Source organism: Cebus imitator, unplaced genomic scaffold (genome assembly GCF_001604975.1).
Source record: "Cebus imitator isolate Cc_AM_T3 unplaced genomic scaffold, Cebus_imitator-1.0 Scaffold826, whole genome shotgun sequence".
NCBI lineage: Eukaryota > Metazoa > Chordata > Mammalia > Primates > Cebidae > Cebus > Cebus imitator.
In genome coordinates, this window is record NW_016108141.1 from 97,461 (window position 1) to 119,227 (window position 21,767).

At 37.3% G+C, this 21,767-nt stretch overlaps 1 protein-coding gene across 1 annotated transcript in view; it reads left to right on the top strand.

The window, feature by feature from the left end:
* The window catches only part of SH3D19 (SH3 domain containing 19), a 210,826-nt gene that overhangs the window by 81,721 nt on the left and 107,338 nt on the right, over positions 1-21,767 (top strand). The window contains exon 2 of the mRNA XM_037735525.1: positions 20,317-20,356. Within this exon, the coding sequence (XP_037591453.1) occupies positions 20,317-20,356 (40 nt within the window). The remainder of the gene's footprint in view (positions 1-20,316; positions 20,357-21,767) is intronic.

A 21,767-nucleotide genomic window follows, 5' to 3' on the forward strand; every position in this document is an offset into this window, starting at 1 on the left:
AAAAAAAAAAAAAAAAGACTCAGCACCCCACACTGGACCAATGCAAAGCCATCCAAAAAATTTGAATTTATATGACTTTTCAGCTACAGTAAACCACGAACATTTATGGTCTTTTACAGGGAACAGGCATGAGGAATATCTAGACACCTTGGGCACAGTTGCCATTAAAGTCTGGAAACTAGAAAGAACCCATCTCTATACAGGCTTCAGGCTGCTAAGGGAGAAGTCCCTTCATCTTAGTTAAGCATTGGTGTGTAAATCTTGCCTCACTTCTTCCCCTAAACCACAAATTAACAGGGCACTGAGTCAGGGAACTGAATAGTTAGTTACAACTACTTATTTAAGACTTGAACAAATTAATACTAATATATTACTTATTTTTAAAGGCTTTAACTCAGAAAGGTCAGTAACAAAAAAGGTTAGTATCAAGCTCCTAAGCAACTTAATTTTATATATATATATATATAATATAAAATATATATATATAAAATATATATATAAAATATATATAAAATATATATTTTATATTATATATATTTGAATTCTCTTCAACAGAGAAATCTGTTTACCTGTCACTTTTGCTATGGCTATGTTTTAGAGATAGCTACACTCAGTGACACTTGGTTAACATTTGAATTCAATATTGCAAACATGTTTTATGTACAGAATAACTGTTTTAAATTGTTTGCACAATTAAAAGACTACCATATTCCTGAGGTACATTGGCGCTTAGGCTCTCTCAGAATGTACATTTCACTTGGCTGTACACACTGTGGTCTCTTACTTTAACATGATTTGTTCAGGCCCTTTAAAATAGACCTGGATGTATATTTAAATCTCAGTTTTGGTAATCTTTATTGTTTGTTTTTACTTACAAGATAATTCTGAGAAAATGTCATTCTTTTGTGATCCTCAGATGTAAAAAGAAACAACTCAGAACCAAGTATTAGAATCTTCCTTTCCTGACTTTGTTGCAGATTCTATTTTCCTTGGGTTAAATTGAATGTTAAGCTTTCCTTCTATGCCCTATCAATGTTTTAACAATTTCTCTAAAATCTAAAGGTTTGTTCTCCAAACTCATGTACTAAGATATCTTTGAACCAAAACAAAACAAAACAAAAAAGCAGGGTTGGGTGTTTTTGTGTGTGTATTTTTGTTGTTTGAGATGTGGAAAGATTCTGTGATATCACAGTAAGATGTTTGTGTCTTGTTTACTATAGACCCTTAAGGGCCAAATAAACTTTATTCTCTAGTTATTAAATTCAGGGGCCAATAACCAGCTGTTTTACCAAGCCACAGAAATAACTCAGCCTCCTTTCCAGTCAACACCTGATAATGCCCTGAACAAATGAACATAAGGCTTTGGAAATTCCACAGGGAGTCTTCAAGGTCCTCTGAATGTTTTACTCTTTGAAGAAGGTATGATATTTGGAGATGTACTCCAAACTCTTGGTCTGGCAAGAGTTTGAAAAATCTCTGTTTATGATTTGTCTTCTGTTGAACAGAATTCTCAAACTGCAGTACTTAGTCTTCTCTGAGCTTATATCAAAGAATAGCAGTTTTTATCAATTCTCAGGAAAAAAAGGGTTTTTGGAATGTCCAGCTTTTCTCCCAACAGTTGTAATGCTTTGACTTAGGTAATAGCCTTGGAAACATGTGATACAGATCTACGGTTTGTTTCAGTTTTCAAAATAACACTAGTGATTAGTCATTTGTGTTAGGAAGGACCTTCATACTCATTATCTTGCTTAATCTCTTGTCCACATGGGACTTAATTTCTGCCACTTGTCAACATAATATAAATGCTTAAAACAGTTAAGAACTTCCATGTTGTCAGTGACATCCTGACCTGTAAGAGACAGGCATCACTTATTATTCACTCTCATTTTGTTTTGAGGGCCCATGCCAACAACTTAAGCAATTTCACTCCCACATCTTAACGGAATTTGCAGAGAAAAATAGAAAGCAAGTGACATTTCTTTTTCTATTTTAGAGTATACAGGCTTAGATTTTCATTTTGTTGTTTATTATACTTTTTATTGCTCATAACAGTACTCTCAACTTAGATATTAAGTGATTTTTCTACAAATATTTGGACGCAGATTACTTAGGAAGTATACAGATTCTTTATTGCAGCTCTATTCGCTCCAAGCTGATTAGCATCGTAAAGACTGAGGGGCAGATAACCAGGGATAGGTCTTTCTTTTTTATTGTGCTATTATTTCTAGGGAAATGGAAGAAAAGTTTGTGAATGTTCTCTTCCCTGTAAATCTTTTTGCAATTTTTCTAATAGAATTACCTCATGGAATTATCAGTGCATCTGTCACATGGAGTTGTTATTGGGAAATTTCTTCTGCATATTCTCTTTTCCCTCTTGATTCATATAGCTTAGTTGTACCATCAATGCCAAATCTATGTTCAGCTTCCTACGTATATCTGGGAGATTTTCTTACAGGTTTTTATTGAAGGATCATTTATCTTTTTTATTTCCCATGTATCATATTTAGAGGTTTAGAATCTTACATCCCTTGTTAAGCATAACCCCCTTTATTATTGAAGCTCTCATACCAAACACTTTATGTCTTAGAATATTATCATTAACTTCCTAATCAACTGTCACCCAAGGGTATAAAGAATTATATAAAGTCATATAAAAGCTGAGCTTCTAAATATATTTTCTCCTTTTCAGTCCATTTCCGTTTTTCCTTTTTACAAGCAAAACTACTTATTAATAAAAATGTGATGCTTTTATTTTCTTTTACTATCTGTTTTTAAAGATATGTCAGGAATGTGCTGCCTGAAAAGACATCTGGATTATGGGATTGCAGTCAGGCTGGGTGGGGTTGCAGTCCCAGATCTGCCCCTTCCTGGTTTTGTGACCCTGGACATGTTATTTATCCCCTAAGAACTTCAGATTCCACATTTTAAAATGGGACTAATTGTAGGACAGTGAGGATTAGAGTTGATGCATATGGCCCACGAAATGGAAGTCAATAAACATAGCTTTAATTATTACCATTACTTCTCAGTTTGGCATAGATCTTGTTGACCAACCTATATATGAAATTCATAAGTCATTTTTGTAAAGAACGAGCAATCCACTTCTAGAATGTTGTTAATTGAAAATACAAACTTTTTTTTTTTTTTGAGACAGGGTCTCATTCTGTTGCCCAGGCTGGAGTGCAGTGATATGCTCCACTGGAGCCTTGACCTCCCAAGCTCAAGCAATTCTCCTGTCTCAGTCTTCTCAGTTGTGTAGACTGCAGGCATGTACCACCATGCCTGCCAAATTTTCTATTTTTTGTAGACACAGGGTCTCACTTGTTGCCTGGGCTGGTCTCAAACTCCTGGGCTCAAGCAATCCTCACACTGCTGCCTCTCAAAGTGCTAGGATTACAGGCATGAGCCACCGACACTGGCCGAAATATGAACTTAAAAATTTTTAATATCAGAGCAAATTGTATCCATTGAAAATATATTTAAGAGTTCTAATTCATATAGTTTCATACTTATGCAAGTATTAAAATAAACAGCTCAACTATTCACTCATCTAATCAGGGTTATTATTCTTTTTTTGGTAACAGCTTTATTAGATATAATTTATATACCATAGAATTCACCCATTTAAAGTGTACAGTTCAGCTGGGCATGGTGACTTACACCTGTAATCCTAACACTTTGGGAGGCCAAGATGGGAGGATCACTTGAGCCTAGGAGTTCAAGACCAGCCTGGGCAACATAATGAGTCCCTATCTCAAATAAATTAACTAAATAAATAAAGTAAGTGGATTTTAGTGTATTCACAGAGTTGTGCAGTCATCACCATAATCAATTTTAGAACGTTTTCATAATCCATAAAGAAACCTGAATGCTTTAGCCTTTACCCCTTATGCCCTTCAACCCTAGACAACCACTAATCTATAATACTTTCTGTCTCTATAAATAGACCTATTTATTCTAGACATTTCATATAAATGGAATTATATAACGTGGTATCTTGTGACTTATTTATTTATTTATTTATTTATTTTATTTATTTAGAGAGATAGGGTCTCGCTTTGTAAGCCAGGCTGGAGTGCAGTGGCACAATCATAGCTCACTGCTACCTTAAATTTCTGGGCTCAAGGAATCCTCCTGCCTCAGCCTTCTGAGTAGCTGGGACTACAGGCATGTACCACCATGGCCGGCTAACTAATTTTTTAATTTTTCTTTTTTTTTAAGAGATCAGGTCTCACCGCCTTACCCAGGCTGGTCTCGAACTCCTGGGCTAAGGCAATGCTCCCACCTCAGCCTCGCAACATGTTGGGCTTACAGTCATGAGCCACCACAACTGGCTGCCCTTTTTTTTTTTTTTTTTTTTTTAATGAGATGGAGTCTCACTCTGTTAGCCCAGGCTGGAGTGCAGTGATACGATCTTGGCTCACTGCAACCTCTGCCTCCCAGGTCCTGGTTCAAGCAATTCTCCTACCTCAGCCTTCCAAGTAGCTGGGATTAGAGGCACCCACCACCATGCCCAGCCAATTTTTGTATTTTTTAGTAAAGACAGGGTTTCACCATGTTGGCCAGTCTGGTCTTGAACTCCTGACCTCGTGATCTGCCCGCCTCAGTCTCTCAAAGTGCTGGGATTACAAGTGTGAGCCACTGCGCCCGGCCGGCTGGCTTCTTTTACTTAATGTTTTCAGGGGTTATCCATGTGTGGCATGCACCAGTACTTCATTCCTTTTTCTTGCTAAATGACATTCCATTGTATGGCTATACCACATTTTATCCATCACCGGTTGATGGATTTTGGAGTTGTTTTCACTTTTTGGCTATTATGAATAATGCTACTATGAACATTTGTGTACAGGATTTTGTATAGACATGTTTTTATTTCTCTTGGGTATAAACCTGAGTAGAATTTATAAGTCATATAATAATTCCATGTTTAACTTTTTGGCAATTGCCAGACTGTTTTCGAAAGCAACTGTACCATTTCACATTCCCACCAGCAGTGTATGAGGGTTCTAATTTCTCTACATCTTGGCCAACATTTGTTATTAATATTATCTGTCTTTTTCATCATACCCATCCTAGTAGGTGTGAAGGGGTATTTGACTCACCTTATAATCCTATTGTATAAAGTTAGTGAAGGGGTCTCTTGGTTATAGCAGTTTCTGATATTTTTCATTTTGCAGGGTCAGCTACACAAAGGTATAACTTTATGTTATGAGCTCTGTGGCACAAACAAAACTAATGGAAGAGAAAACAGTATCCCTAGTGGGTGTGAAGTGTGTATTTTTAGTAACTTCTTAAAATTAAATATGTACCAATGATATTGCTCATGCTTTGGTGACATCTGGTCAATGATGAGGATGACTGAGAAATTATGCCTCATGTGAAGAATCTTCTGCTTATGAAACACACAATGAATCTCCCTTGACTGTGTTTTTCTTAAGAGACATGTTCTTGCATTGTCACTCAGGCTGGAGTGCAGTAGTGCAATCATAGCTCACTGCAGCCTTGAATTCCTGGGCTCAAGGGAATTCCTGCCTCAGCCTCCCAAGTAGCTGGGACTACAGGCTCATGCCACCATGACTGGCTAATATTTTAATTTTTCTTTTTTGTAGAGACCAGATCTCACCATCTTACTCCAGCTGGTCTCAAACTCCTGGATTCAAAGAATCCTCCCACCTCAGACTCCTCTCAAGTAGCTGGGACTACAGGCCCATACCATTGTGCCCAGCTAATTTAAAAACAATTTTTTTTTTTGGTAGAGGTAGGGTTTCCCTATGTTGCCCAAGCTAGTCTCAAACTCCCAGCCCCAAGTGATCCTCCTGCCTCAGCTTCCCAAAGCACTGGGATTACAGGTATGAGCCACAGCACCTGGCCCAAGAGTTTTTTTCATAACAGAATTTTAGAGCATGTTCTAAAGATAAATCTCCTTCTGGTCATTTATCTACTAAAGTCTCAGGGAAGCTTATCTCCTGTTTATAACTTTTCAGCCTTCATACCTTTGAGCACGCTACCCCTTCTATTAGCTGTATTATCTAATTTTATGCTGAATTAGCATTTCAGGAGAAGTATAAAAGAATGAATAATATGGACCTCCTGAATCTATTTTTCATGGCTCTTAATTTTTATGTCCTCTATGTCTGTGTTTTTGCCTTGTGTTCTTTAAAATTCTGTCAACGTATTTTTTAGATTGCTTTTTGTCTATGTCTATTATATAGAAGGGAATCCCTTGTGTAGCTTCCTTGTCATAATCGCATTGCTTCCCACCCTCCCAAAATAGTACACTTTTCGTTACATGAATATTATGTTTTTAGTAATTCTGCAGTTCTAAAGTAGCACTTCAAAATGCGTTATTTCCTAATACAAAATTTTTGAAGCCTTTTGGTAAGCACAGTGTTTCTTCTCTATGAATTAATAACATCTATCCCTAAAAGAAACAAAAACAAACAGCACAGAGGCTTTTTGGCTTAGCCAGCCTCCAGCTTGCAGAGGTATAGAGAGGGTCCATACCCATATATTTAACAACAGAGACTTATATTGTACCTATTTTGTGTGACGTACTCTGCCAGGCATTTCAAGGGCCATAAAGGACCTTATCATAGTGGAAGGTCTTAAAGGACCTTATCATAGTGGAAGCAATAAGACATAAAGAGGATTATAATGTGAGTTAAAATGTGGTAAGTGCTCATAGGCGCTAAGCACTGAGCATATAGATGTCAGGGTGGAGGGCGTTATTTCTGTCTGAGGAAGATCAAATAAGGCTTCAGAGTAAAGGTGACAGATGTCTCCAGGTATCTCTTCTCACTCAAGAATTCCGTGAATCTTTAGAAGTATGAAAAGTCAGAATTGAGCACTTAATTTAAAAGCATTCTACACAGTGAATAATAGAATGAAACAATTGGACATTCTCCTTGTTTGTATTTCTGTATCATTTTGAAAGTGTTGTATGGATGGAAGTTAATGAAGTGGAGAGGAAGGACAGGGGTGGGCTTGAATTTGCAACAGATGTCGTGTTGTAGAGAGTACATTCCCTATCCTCAGTTAGTTTGTCAAGGCCTGGCTGTGGCTTTACCTTCTCTTGATTAAAAGAAAAATATATATTTTTTAATCACTCTAGATTAAAGACCAAGACTGCCCCACTGTGGTTAAAAATCCCAGTTTGAAGACAGATCAGAGGAATAGTCATCCAAGTAGAAAAGGTTGGCAGAACTGAGTGTTCTTGTACAAGAGGGAGGAGCCTGATCTTTGGAGCCCATGAGGAAGTTTCTTGGTCACAGCAGTTTCTGATATTTGTTCATTTTGCAGGGTCAGCTACACAAAGGTATAACTTCATGTTATGAGCTCTGTGGCACAAACAAAACTAATGGAAGAGAAGACAGTAAAAAATGGGACTTTGCCCTTTAAAGAAAATAAAATCTTTATTTTTATGCTTAACAGCTGAAAACCAATGTGTAGAGATGTTATCTGTCCTTTGGCACCTGAAATAATAATTTTTATTTTTGTTTTCTGTATTCTTGTCTAAGAATTCCATACTATCCTGAAATATGGTGGCAGATTCCAGTAATTTCATAAATAGATTAAAAAATTTACATTTAATCTATCTAGTTCCTTTCTTTATGCCACTCATTCATCCTACTCAGAAAATTCATTTGGGCACTCTTCTCTTAAGTCTTAAAAGATGACAATGAGGACTAAAACTCACATGATGAACTAGGAATGGGGGAAGACATTAGGGAGAATGGAAGGGTTGGTGATCCCTGGTTGGTACAGTTTACCTTGTCTGCCTTTTAGCTCTCTTTCTCCCTTCTTCTGCTTACTTTTAGGGCTTATTTATTACTTCTGCCAGAGGCTACAGTGGGAAAATGAAAATCAGATTTATTAATTTTCATAATAGCCTCTGGTTCAGAAGGACTGGGAAGGGAAAGAAGAGAAGGAAAATTAGGCTGAACCATTGAATAGGGAAGGTTTAGAAATTATTTATTAGTACATTGCTGTCCTCTTGACCAGTAATAAAAAAGAAAAAAATCCTACAGATTAAGAAATTCCTAGTAGACAAAAGATAATTAACTTTTTAGATAATTCTGCCCATAATATTGTGAACTTTCTAAATATTCTGTATTCCTGATATTATCATCATAATAGTAGATGTTTATTGAGCACTTGTCATAGAAAATATACTGCCGTTTATATACCTTTATTCATTTAATCCTCATTCAATTTGTTGAGATGGGTACTACTACTATTCCCCCTTTTACGGATGTGGACACGGAAGCTTACAGACATTATTTTGTTGCGATCCTTCAGGTAATAAATAAGTAGTGAAGCAAGAACTCAAAACAAGGCCTGTCTGACCTAGAGTTCCTGCTTTTAACATCTATGTAGATTGTCATACTGAAATATTTATTGATTTTCCACTGCAGGCAGACCCCAGTAGTAGATATCTGGAGACAGTAAGCAATTGGTGCTGACCTTCTTTGTGTAACCTGTGATTCTGTACAAATTAACCTAAGCAATGCAAAATCAAAGATATGTAAGTGATAGAATTAAAGAAAAGATATAATTAATATAATCTTCGAAGATCGTAAAAAGTTTGTGACCTGACTGGATTGGAGGGGGGACTGATTTATCATTGCTTCCCTCTCCCTTTGGCACTTGGATCCTGTGCCTGGCCCTATAGCAGCTGGAGTTCAGTTCATTTCAGAAGTGGTGGCTATGGGTCAGGCCTGGTGTTGGACATGGAGATGACTAAGACTAAGCTCTGTAAAAGGGACCTTGGTTTCCTGGGGGAGTGGATGGTGATAATGAGATAATATTGTCTATGCTTAGGTACCAGATACCAAGTCTGATCCAAATCTGATTTTGTAAGAATTTTTTTTTTTTTTGAGACAGAGTCTTGCTCTTTTACCTAGGCTAGAGTACAGAGGCGTGATCTTGGCTCACTGCAACCTCCACCTCTCCGCAACCTCTGCCTCCCAGGTTCAAGCAATTCTCATGCCTTAGCCTCCCAGGTGTACACTACCAGACCTGGCTAATTTTTGTATTTTTAGCATAGATGGGGTTTCACCATGTTAATAAGGGCCATACATTTTACCTGGAATAAGACATGCTATAAGAAAGGCAATCTGAGAAAGTGACCTAGTAACAAATTGCTTTCAGTGTTTCATGCCTGAAATCTCAGCAGTTTGGAAGGCTGAGGTGGGAGGATCACTTGAGCCCAGGAGGTCAAGGCTGCAGTGAGCCAAGGTCGTACCACTGCACTCCAGCCTGAGTGACAGAGTGAGCTCCGTCTCAAAAAACAAACAGACAGACAGACAAAAAAATGCCTGGAAAGAAAATAAAACCAAAAAAAGAAAGAAAAACCCTTAGGAATGGCTTAATATTTTGAATTTGATAGGGAATAGCGATTTATATTTAACTAAAATTTCTTTTTATCCCTCCTTAAATCACAAATTTTGTTTGCTGAAAGATATTTTATAACAAAAAGAGGTATGAAAGTAACTATTAAGGCAAGAGAATCATTAGGGAGCTTGAGGAGGGAGCAGCAGGAATGTTTGATAACCCCCTGTCTCTAAGCCAGCTTCCCTTGCTGCTCCCCTCCCTGCCTTACTTCCCAGGACCTGACTGACACTGACTAAATGTTCATTTTCCTGAAGTCTCTACCAAGTTCTCTACCAAAAGGGGCAATGCAGATGGTAGCTTTGATTTTTCATCTCTGAAATGACTAACATAAGAACCCCAAATCATAAAAAGCCTAATTCAATAGTCAGTTGAATTCAACAATCAAAATGATTCATTTGAGCCATTTTGAAGAACTATTAAAAAGAATTAGCAGCCTGTCACCAAATAGCTGGCTTCTTTTCCAGTTCAAATGTGCCTTAGTTTTTCCTATGTGTGGTTTGTTTTGGCGAGGGCTATGTTGAGCAGAAGAATAGACCAAATGTGAATTGTTTTAGGAGAAAGATGACACTAAAATCACTATTGTATTTAAAAAAAGTCAAAAAACCTATGGGAATTCTTAAGACACATCATTTTACAGCAATATTAGATATATCCATCAACCAACTACAGCATAAAGGATACAGGGCAGAAAAGGAAATGGGAGGGCATTGGATAGTGCCATTACAAACAAACATTTACAGAGGGCTGACTGTGAAGCAGAGTCTAAGACAGAGACCCTGCCTACATCAGACACTGCATAGATTAAAGGGACAGACACATGCCCAAAACCAAATAGCAATGTACTCTATCATGTGCTTACTGTGAAGTGAGTGGTATGGATGGATAGCCTGAGAGTTCAGATAGGGTACATTAGGCAGAATGATGCTATTCCCCTCCCCACAAAGATGTCCACATCGTAATCCCTGGAACCTGCAAATATGTCACATTTCCATGGCAAAGAAGTATTAAGGTTGTGAATCAATTTGACATAGGGAGATTATTCTGGATTATCATGGTGGACCTAGTGTCATCATAAGAGTCCTTTATAGTAGAAGAGGGAGGTAGATGAAGAAACCAGAGTCAGAAAGAGATTTTTTAATGCTATACTGTTGGAGGAAAGGACAACAAGCCAAGGAATGCGGGTGACTTCAGGAAGCTGCGAAAGGCAAGAAAATGGATTCTCTCCTAGAGCATCCAAAGGGAATGTAGCCCAGCAAACACCTTAATGCAGTGGTACTCAACCTTTTTGGCACCAGGGCCTAGTCTCATGGAAGATAGTTTTTCCATGGACCAGGTGCAGGGGGCAGGTTTCGGGATGATTCAAGTGCATTACATTTATTGTGTACTTTATTTCTGTTATTATTACATTGTAATGTATAATGAAATAATTATACCACTCACCATAATGTAGAATCAGTGGGAGCCCTGAGCTTGTTTTCTTGCAATTAGATGGTCCCATCTGAGGGTGATGGGAGACAATGACAGATCATCAGACATTAGATTCTCATAATGAGCACAAAATCTAGATCCTTCACATGTACAGTTCACAATAGGGTTCACGCTCCTATGAGAATCTAGTGCTGGAGAGAGATCCAAGATGGCTGATTACTAGCAGCTCGGGATTGTAGCTCCCACTGAAAGCGCAGAGAACGAGAGGATGCCACACTTTCAGATCAATTTTTGTTGCTCACGCACCGGGAGATTCCCAGCGGAGGAGCCCCACGGATCGCCAGCGCGACTCTTGAGGCCGGTTAGGCGGTTTTGCTGCTGCCTTGATGCGGTGGTTCTTGGTGCAGAGTCAGAAAAGCACCATCAATCTTAAAGCCGCTGTTTTGGCCGGCGCAGTGGGTTGCTCAGATTTTAGCGCCGGGAATCATTCAGAAACCCAACTATAAAGACGGTAATTATAAAGACCACAGATGGATAAATCTATAACGAAGGGAAGAAACCAGCCTAAAAAGGCTGAGAATACCCAAAATCAGAATGCCTGTCCCTCTACAGGGGATCACAGTTCCTCATCAGCAACGGAACAAGCCCTGATGGAGAAAGACTGTGTTCCATTAGCAGAAGCAGGCTTTAAAAAGTGGATGATAAGAAACTTCTGGGAATTAAAAGAACTTGTTCTAACCCAATGCAAAGAAACTAAGAACTTTGAAAAAAGGTTTGATGAAATGTTAACAATAACACACAATTTTGAGAGGAATATAAGTGAATTAATGGAGCTGAAAAACACAACACGAGAACTTCGCGAACTATGCACAAGTTTTAACAGCCGAATTGATCAAGCAGAAGAAAAGATATCAGAAGTCGAAGACCAACATAATGAAATAAAACAAAAAGACAAGATTAGAGAAAAAAGGATAAAAAAGAATGAGCAAAGTCTCCAAGAAACATGGGACTATGTGAAAAGACCTAATCTACGTTTGATAGGTGTACCTGAATGTGACGAAGAGAATCAATCCAAGCTGGAAAGTATGCTTCAGGATATTATTCAGGAAAACTTTCCCAACCTAGCAAGGCAGGACAATATTCAACTCCAGGTAATACAGAGAACACCACAAAGATATTCTTCAAGAAGACCAACCTCAAGGCACATAATTGCTAGATTCACCAGGGTTGAAATGAAAGAGAAAATACTGAGGGCAGCCAGAGAGAAAGGTCAGGTTACCCATATAGGGAAGCCTATCAGACTCACAGCAGATCTCTCAGCAGAAACCCTACAAGACAGAAGAGAGTGGGGGCCAATATTCAACATCCTTAAAGAAAAGAACTTTCAACCCAGAATTTTACATCTAGCCAAACTAAGCATCATAAGCAAAGGAAAAAAAAAATCTTTTGTGAACAAGCAAGCACTCAGAGATTTCATCACCACCAGGCCTGCTTTACAAGAGCTTCTGAAAGAACCACTACAAATAGAAAGGAACAACCAGTATCAGCCTTTCTAAAAAATACCAAAAAATATAGAACATCAACATAATTAAGAACTTGCATCAACTAATGGGCAAAACATCCAGCTAACATTAAATGGCAATATCAAACTCACATATATTGTTATTAATTCTAAATTTAAATTGACTAAATCCCCCAATCCAAAGACACAGACAGACAAAAAAAGCCAAGACCCATTGGTATGCTACATCCAGATCCATCTCACATGTAAGGATACACAAAGACTCAAAACAAAGGGATGGAGAAAAATTTACCAACCAAATGGAGAGCAAAAATAAATAAATAGCAGGAGGTGCAATTTTTGCTGATAAAATAGACTTTAAAGCAGCAAAGATCAAAAGAAGCAAAGAAGGATATTACATAATGATAAAAGGATCAATGTAACAAGAAGAGCTAAAGATCCTAAAAATATATGCACCCAATACAGGAATACCCAGATATATAAGACTTATAAAGAGACTTGGACTCCCACACAATAATAGTGGGAGACTTCAACATCAATATTAGACAGATCAATGAGACAGAAAGTTAACATCGATATCCAGGACTTGAACTCAGATCCGGAACCAGTAGACTTAATTAACATTTATAGAACTCTCCACTTTAAATACACAAAATATACACTCTTATCAGTACTACATCACACCTATTTATAGGTTTAAATGAAATATTGGTTGGCTGCTTGTTATTTTCTTCCCTCATTTTTTTTTTTATGTCTCTATTATTAAACACAATTACAGGCATACCCATTTTTAGACTGCATTCTAGCCTGGGCAATAAAGCAACACCTAACACCCCTGTTGTCTCTCCCTCTTCCTCTTCCTCTTTCTTTCTCTCTTTCATTCTTTTTTTTTTCTTTTTCTTTTTTTTCCTTTCTCTTTCTTTCTTTCTCTCTTTCTTCCTCTAAAAAAAGAAAAAGAAAAAGAAAAAGAAAATATTTGAATTACAAGAAAAAACATATATTTACCCATATAGTTGCCACAGTGCTTTTCATTCTATTGTGCAGATCCAGATTCCCATATTGTATTATTTGCTGCTATCTGGAAGTCTTCCTCTAACATTTCTTGGAGTATGCAGCTATTGGTGATAAATTCTTTCAGCTTTTGAGTGTGGGAGTCATTAATTCATCTTCATTTTTGAAAGATATTTTCACTGGATAAAGTCTTCAAGGTTGGAATGTTTCTTTCACTGCTTTTAAGATGTTGTTCCACTTGCATTCTCATGAGAATTTTGCTGTCATACTCATTTTTTGATGTTTTGTGGAAAAAAAAAAAAAAAAGAATCTAGTGCCAATGCTGATCTGACAGGAGGCAGAGCTCAGGCAGTAATTCTCACCGCTTCCTGCCATGCGACCCAGTTCCTAACAGGCCAAGGACTAGTACTGGTCCATGGCCGAGGGGCTGGGGATCCCTGCATTAATGGGTCTAGTGAGACTCATTTTGACTTCAGGCCTCTAGAGCGCTAAGATAATACATTTTTGTTGTCTTAAGTGGCTAAATTTGTGGTAATTTAGTACAGTGGCAATAAGAAATGAATACAAGGATGCTGAAGAGAAAGAGGAATCAGAGACAGCTTCATGGAGAAGGTGGTTCTTGAGCCATGCATTAAAGATATTATAAGAGCGGTAGTAACAGAATTAGAGTCATAGAATTGATGGTCTAGATATTGAGCTAAACCTTTCAGACCCTTTAATTTACTTATTCTCATAAAAGCTCCATAAGGATAGTATTTTCCACTATTTTGTAGATGAGAAAACTGAGGCTTAGGGAGGTTAAATAACTTGTACAGTCACTACAGTGCAGTATCATTTGCTACAACTAGTTAATAGCTGGCCTTTTAACAACATGATGGCAGATGACATTTATGGTGTGCTTAAGTGAACAGGCAGGGTGCTAGAATGTCCCTGGCATTATCTCATTTAATCCTCTCAAGATCTAAGTGATTTATAGTTTTTCTGAGGCCTAGATTTATTTGGCCAGCAATATGATTGGGTTGGAGGGGAAGAAACTGGGGCCAGAAAATCCAGTCAGGACATAAGAGTCCAGACAATTGCTGATAAGAACCTAAAATTAGGGTAAAAACAGAGGGCATGGTAAGGAAAAAACATTCCAGAGACAGTCTGCTACTTTGTTGAAACATGAATTCTTTTTTTTTTTTTTTGAAACAGAGTCTTGCTTCATCCCCCAGGCTGCAGTGCAGTGGCACAATCTTGGCTCACTTCAACCTCTGCCTCCCAGGTTCAAGCAGTTCTCCTTCCTCAGGCTCCCGAGTAGCTGGGATTACAGGTGTGCAAGACCATGTCCAGCTAATTTTTGTATTTTTAGTAGAGATAGGGTTTCGCCATGTTGGCCACCCTGGTCTTGAACTCCTGATCTCAAGTGATCCACCCACCACAGCCTCCAAAAGTGCTGGGATTAAGGCATGAGCCACCACACCCAGCCAAAGCATAAATTCTTTATTGAAAAAACTTCCTTTCCATCTCCAATTCTTCCCTTCCTGTGTATTTAGAGTACTGTATTTTAATGAATTTGCACACTTTAATTAATGAAAGGTGTCAGTGTTGATAGTGCTGTAGACCACACTTTCTCACTTACCCATAGAAGCATGGGCGGCAGCAGCCATGTAAACTTCTCTGTAATACGTCTTGTTTCTCCTCTGCATTGGTAACTAACAGAGACCCTCTTTAATTTCTTAGCTTTTTTTAACCAGGAGAGTAGGAACTTTCTTACTTGAGTTCAACAGTGTGTTAGTTCAGCATATATTTACTGAAAACCTGTCATTTAAAGAACAATAGACCATCACTGTGGGAATCTCAGATGTAAATAAAAATAGCTTTGAGACACACCGAAACAAGGCCATCAAACAGAAAGTGGAGGTGGATTGGTATTAGTTGGTGTCAGTAACTTTGCGGAATGAGCACTGCCTTCTTTTCAAGTATATATATTTAAACTATATATATATATTTAAAGTATATATGTATATATACACTTGAAAAAGACTGCAAATACACATATTTGCAGTTTTCTCTGCCCAAATATAAGAACCATCTAAAGTTTTTAGAAAAGTATTTGAAATTCTGATATCTGATAAATAAAATACCATCCACATTCTACTTGTTTGGAATCAGTTTTGCAATCTTTTAAAGAATCACCAGAGTAAGATTTATGAACCCTGGGTATCTTATGCCTTATAATGGATGAGTTCGTTGTTTTATTTATTCTGCTTGTCATAAGTAAAGATGTAATGACATTGCTACTACAAATATTTCCTTTTCAGCCCCAAGGAACCTTTAGTTAATAGCACAAAGGGTTTATGTAGGGTTCATCCACATTTTAAAAATAATATATGCTATATATACTCCTAAGCTGGAACTTAACAGTAATGCTTGGGAGTTTGCTACAGAATGTCTTCATTGGTAATGCTCCTGCTAAAGAATTTTGGTATGCCAATATGACGTATAAGATAGACTCACTTTAAACCACTTTTTACTCCATTGTGAGTATATCTGTATAAATTCATTCATGTAGGCTGAGCCTTCCCCCTAATTTCAAAGAATGATTTCAGGCCTTTCATTTCCAACTTGAGTTAGTAAAGTAAGTCCCTACCCAATGGGATTTGATTTTTCTCTCCAGTTAAGTGATCAAAGCTAAATCATCAAAGCCTAAATGTCTTACAACAGATTCTAATAAGTTCCAAGTTGGCTGTTCTTCTTAGTTTTAATCAAAGCAAAGATGACATTTGCATTTTTGTCATCTCTATTTCAAAGTGTTTTTAGAGTTAGAATCACCCTGAATGGTTCCACATCAGTAGGATCTGGATAACCAGACCCAAAATCTGTCCCTGCCAGAACAGGGGCCCATTTCTATATAAGTGATATAACACCTAAATACATAAACATTGGAATCGTGTGTCTAGATTACGTAGAACCAAGTTGACATGAAAGGAAAATGCGGATAATCTGAAGTTCTTACATGGAGTCCTTGACCCATGAAAGTGTTCTTCAGTCCTCTTGACATACCATGGGTCCTCCCATCGCATCCTTCACATCACATCTCCCCCACAGCATTTATACACACACAACCAACAGTCTTTGTGCCAGCTCCGCCTTGTTTTGTTTTTGTTTTTTGTTTTGTTTGAGACAGAGTCTCACTCTGTCACCCAGGCTGGAATGCAATGGCACAATTTCAGCTCACTGTAACTTTTGTCTCCCGGGCTCAAGTGATCCTCCCACCTCAGCCCCCTGAGTAGCTGGGATTACAGGCGTGCACCACCACACCCAGCTAATGTTTTGTATTTTTGGTAGAGATGGGATTTTGCCGTGTTGGCCAGGCTGGTCTCGAACTCCTGACCTTGGGTGATCTGTCCACCGCGGCCTCCCAAAGTGCTGGGATTACAGGCGTGAGCCACCGCATACAGCCTCTGCCTCTTTTTCTGTTTTTGTTCTGCTTACAGAGTACTCTTCCATTGCTCAGTTAGCTTTATTAACCATGAAGCATGGATGAGAGGGACAAGGAATGCAAGAGGTAGGGGTGTGTGTATGTAAGAAAGATATACATACCTACAAAACCATTACATGGTTACCCAGCCATGCTTACCATCACACTGAGAATGTACTGCTGGTCTTTGAGTGACCTAAGCCATCGTGCTCTGCTGGGTGGGAACCTGGAATAAGTATATTATCCACAGCAAATGTGCAGCATTTGGCAAATTTTAGAGTTAAGGCATTTTATTTTTAATAACTTTTTGTATAGAAATGGTGAGACTTTGGGCTAGAAAGTAATTCATATGATTTCTAAATATGCAGAAGTTTAGAAAACCTTTAGAAATATCCTCCCCCAATTATTTGAAAATTAGAAACTAAAAAAAAATTGGAAGGCTGAACACGGTGGCTCATACCTGTAATCTCAACACTTTGGGAGGCCAAGGCAGGAGGATCCCTTGAGTCCAGAAGTTTGAGACCAGCCTGGGCAAAATAGGGAGACCCTGTCTCAACAGCAACAACAAAAATTTTAATTAGCTGGACATGGTGGCATGTGCCTGTAATCCTAACTACTTCAGCTACTTCAACTACTTGTGGCTGAGGTGGGAGGATCACTGGAGCCCAGGAGCTGAAGGCTGCAGCGAGCTGTGATTGAACCACCACATTCCAGCCTGGAGTACAGAGCAAAACCTTGTCTCAAAAAAAAAAGGAAGAAAAGAAAAAATCGGAAGAATGTGCTGAAGAGTATTTGATTTGAAATAAAATCCATACACTTAAAGCACTATATATAGCCAAGATTAAATTTCCATGTTTGCTATAGATCTGTTCTCATTCTTAAGGGATTTTATCCAACTGTTTTGTTGGTAAAAAAGCAGATTCTGAATCCACCCTCAGTGATTTGTTTTGTTCAGTCTTGGCTTTTGGACCAAAATAATAACCACTTATTATTTTGCCAAGAACTTATCATTTCCACTAATATATTTCTTGACAATTGCACAATAATCTTGACTATCATGAAAATTACTTTATTTAAAATGTTAAGTATATGAAAAAGTATAAGTATATAAGACACACAGATATACAACACACACCCCACATATTTGTATGTATTTAAGCTAAAAGATGGCTATGTGTCAAAATGGGAAATCCAAATATTTGTATACTTTGAGGGAAAAGATCAAGAACATGTGTTTTAATTTGTTTTTCATTGTCAAGAGGTGAGGGATGGGAAATATTGTGAATAATGGATAATTTACCCTTACCCTCAAATTATCAACTGTATGAGTTCTTAGGAGTAGCATTTTATAAGTACTGTATATCCGTATTTACACAGGAATGTAACACAGATAACACTAACAGTGAATTTTGGGAGAAATGTTTAAAATTTCCTCCAGCAGATAATCAAGTATTTCCTTGAATTTTAATTACCGGTTCAATAGAGAAGTGCTATGAGAAGGGATTCATATTTTCTTAGAGCAGAAAGTATAAAAATGACGGCAGAATTTCCTGTTTTAACCAAGAATGAAGGAGAGCTGTGAGCCATTTGCTTCCTGAGTGGCCACATTCCAGCTGTGCAGACTGGTCATAGCACATCTGCCAATCAGAACAGGCCCTGGAGGGAAACCCTTGGATACTGAGTCTTGTTTACATGCATCATGACTCTGTTTCTCCCTTCCTTTTGTGTGCTGTGCCACTAGGAAGATTAGTGGGGAAATTTGCTACTACAGACTAAATAAACTATCAAACTAGGATCACAGCCACACCAAATGATGTTCTGGACAGAGTTTTAGCTTGACTTTAGCCACAGGTAAGAGTTGTTACTTTGTTATATGAGGATAGCTCATCTGTATTCAGTTTCTGACTTTATTTTGAGACATTTTACTTCACTTTTGTAGCGAAGCTAGCAGGCTAAAAACTGGAGAAGAACGATTGAGAAACATGATTTAAATGTGCGCTGTATTACTATGACTTTAAAATCTTAGTACTCATCAAATGAAAACATATTTTCATTTAAGGGAGGGGTAAAACCAAGTTAAAACAGAAAAGTTTTAAAAGCTGCAGTAATACTAAGTCACAGTGTAGAGAAATTGGAACCAGAAGCATGCTAACTTTGTGTATTTGGAGAGCATTACATGTAAGCAGACATGCTTTATTTGTGAATCCTTCTACTTATTAGTCTTTCAGAGAACAGTGTTTTCATGAGTACTAACTTTTTGGCTTTGAAAAACATTTCTTTTTTATTATGAACTCATTCAGAAAGAATTGTTACATACATTTAACTGTATAAATCCTATTCTTTCTAGAAGTTTTAGAGTATGTTTCATAATCCTTATTCTTCCACTAGCAATAAAATTAAGGAAAAACTAAAAGAATTCCTGTCTAATCTTTACTTTGCCATTAAATTCTATCTTGTTAGCATTAATTCAGAAGATACTATAGAAAACTGTATTTTGACAATATTTTGTAGGATTTTTTCTTAAAATCATTGCTTAGGATATGTTGTAGTTTGTATATTGCTTTATATTGTTTATTTTTGCATAACACTGAGGCCTTTTATTGCATTTTTAATTCTTAAGCATATAGTGGGGGGAAAATTGTTACTCAGATTCAAAAAAGACAAATTGTGGGTTTTGTGGTGGTTTCTCTTGTCTATGATAGTCTCAAGGTTGATAATAGCCTTTTACAGCAGTCTGGAGAAGCACTTTTGAAAAGTTCAAGCATCTGTGCTTTTATTTCTTACCCTATAGCAGGGTTTCTCCACCTCTGCACTACTGACATTTTGGATGACATAATTGTTTTGATAAAAAGGGCTTCCCTATGCATTGTAGGACTTTTAGCAACATTCCTGCTTTCTACTCATGAGAGCTCCCTTCTTCCCAGTTGTGACGATCAAAAATTTTACATAGAGAGCACATTATATCTAATTACTGGAGAAACATTCAACTTCTGAAATGTTCTGGGTGATAGATAGTTAAGGGTGAAGCTGTGCTGGTCTTAGTATTTGCAGATGTTGTAGCTGACTGCTCATTTTTCCCCTCTCCCCATCCTCTTAGAAGCTGCTGCCAACCATGATTCATGGAATGATTTTTTTGAGCTGAGTAATCTGTGGCTTTGCAGTTTCCTTGCTTTCTTTCCTTAGCTAAATCTCTTCTAGTTTTAGCAAAGTGTTTAGCACAGGAAAGACCTTTTAAAATGAGATAATACATGTAAGGATACGTTTTCCGAGTAGATGACTTTAACCAGAAAAAGTTTTTATGCCTGTTCTTCGTTGAGTCTTTTCTACCTCTGTCAGGCAAATCCTCTCAAAAGTGATGAAGAGCCTTATACTTAGGAAGACAAAACTACCTTTGAACAGTCCTTTGTGAAATCTCATGGTATAGTAGCTAGTATTTAAAAACTTCTTTCCAGAGCTTTGAAAGAACATTTTGACATGTAACCATCTTCTTTTTCCACAGATCGCAACGAACGAAATAAACCAGAACATCGTTCTTCAAGGTATGAATTTACACTATCCAATAATTCTGTATGAAGCTTTTTGTTTGAAAAATGTTGTTTGGAGGCAATATAAGTGTCCTCTTTAGAGCTACTGTCTATTGGAATCTTCTGTGGCATTCAGAGAAGCTTCATAAGGGAAATCTTGTTGATTCTCTGAATAAAAATTTCTTATAAAACTATTGACTACCTGGAAAACATGTTTTATTTTGAGAATTCCTATAAGTGACAGATATATCTTTATAACAATTATTTTACTCTCATTTCTTTATTTTTGTGACTTATTTTCCTCCCCTCCCTTTAACCAGTACTTTTTAAGTGTGTATTGCTATTTTCCTAATCATAAAACTAATATAGGCTCACTGTAGAAATTTAAAAGATATTTTAAAAATACAAAGCATGAAAAATGCAGAACAAAACAAAACCCAGACTTCCGTCCATCAGCCAGAGACGGCTGGCTATTGCTTAAATTTTGGTACATTTCTTTCTAGACTTTTAGATTATATGTGTATGTATATATTCAAATGGATTATTTTATGTTCTTGTTAGGTATTTCAAGTGGCCAGGAAGGTTGTATCCCTTAAGCTCCCAACCACACTGAGGATATTTCACTAGAATTTCTCCAACACTGAGCACATTAAAAAATCCTTGTCAAACAGAAAATTGTCTGACTTCTTGTAGGCAGGACTGACAGGCGGTATTTAATATTTTTAACCCACTACTATGAAAGATTGTAATTTTTCTAATATTAATTTCTTTTTCCATATTCTACTACCTTTTTTATATTTTATGTTATGGGACTTGTTAAAGTAATGTACTCATTAAATTGTTAATGTACCCAATCTATAAAAACTTCATTACTTAGAATAGCAATGCATTTTGCAAAAATAATCAATCAAAATGTTAGTGAGACCAAATCTGAGAGAAGAATATAGCTGGGTATTTAAAATACCGACTGACTTTTTTTCCAGGTACAATTTACATATATTAAAATTCATTCTTTTTTGTGTATAATCTTATTAGTTTTGACAGGCATGTACAATTATGTATCTACCACCATAATCATTAAACAGTTTGTAAGATTGTTTTGTTTTAGATACTTAAAAAGAATAGCAGCCAGGCATGGTGGTTCACACCTGTAATCCCAGCTACTTGGGAGGCTGAGGCAAGAGGATCACTTGAGCCCAGGAGTTCAAGACTAGCCTGGGCAACGTAGCAATACACTGTCTTATCTGTTCAAAATAAAAGTAAGGCAATGTAAGAGAAAGGACTTTGACAGCATGCTTAACTGTGGGTGACAAAAAGTTGGAAGGGCAAAAAATACTTAGCTTGATAAAACCGGGATCCCTAAGACCTTTGACATTCTGAAGATTGGACTGAACTGAGCAATATGAATTTTAATAGCCACAAATCC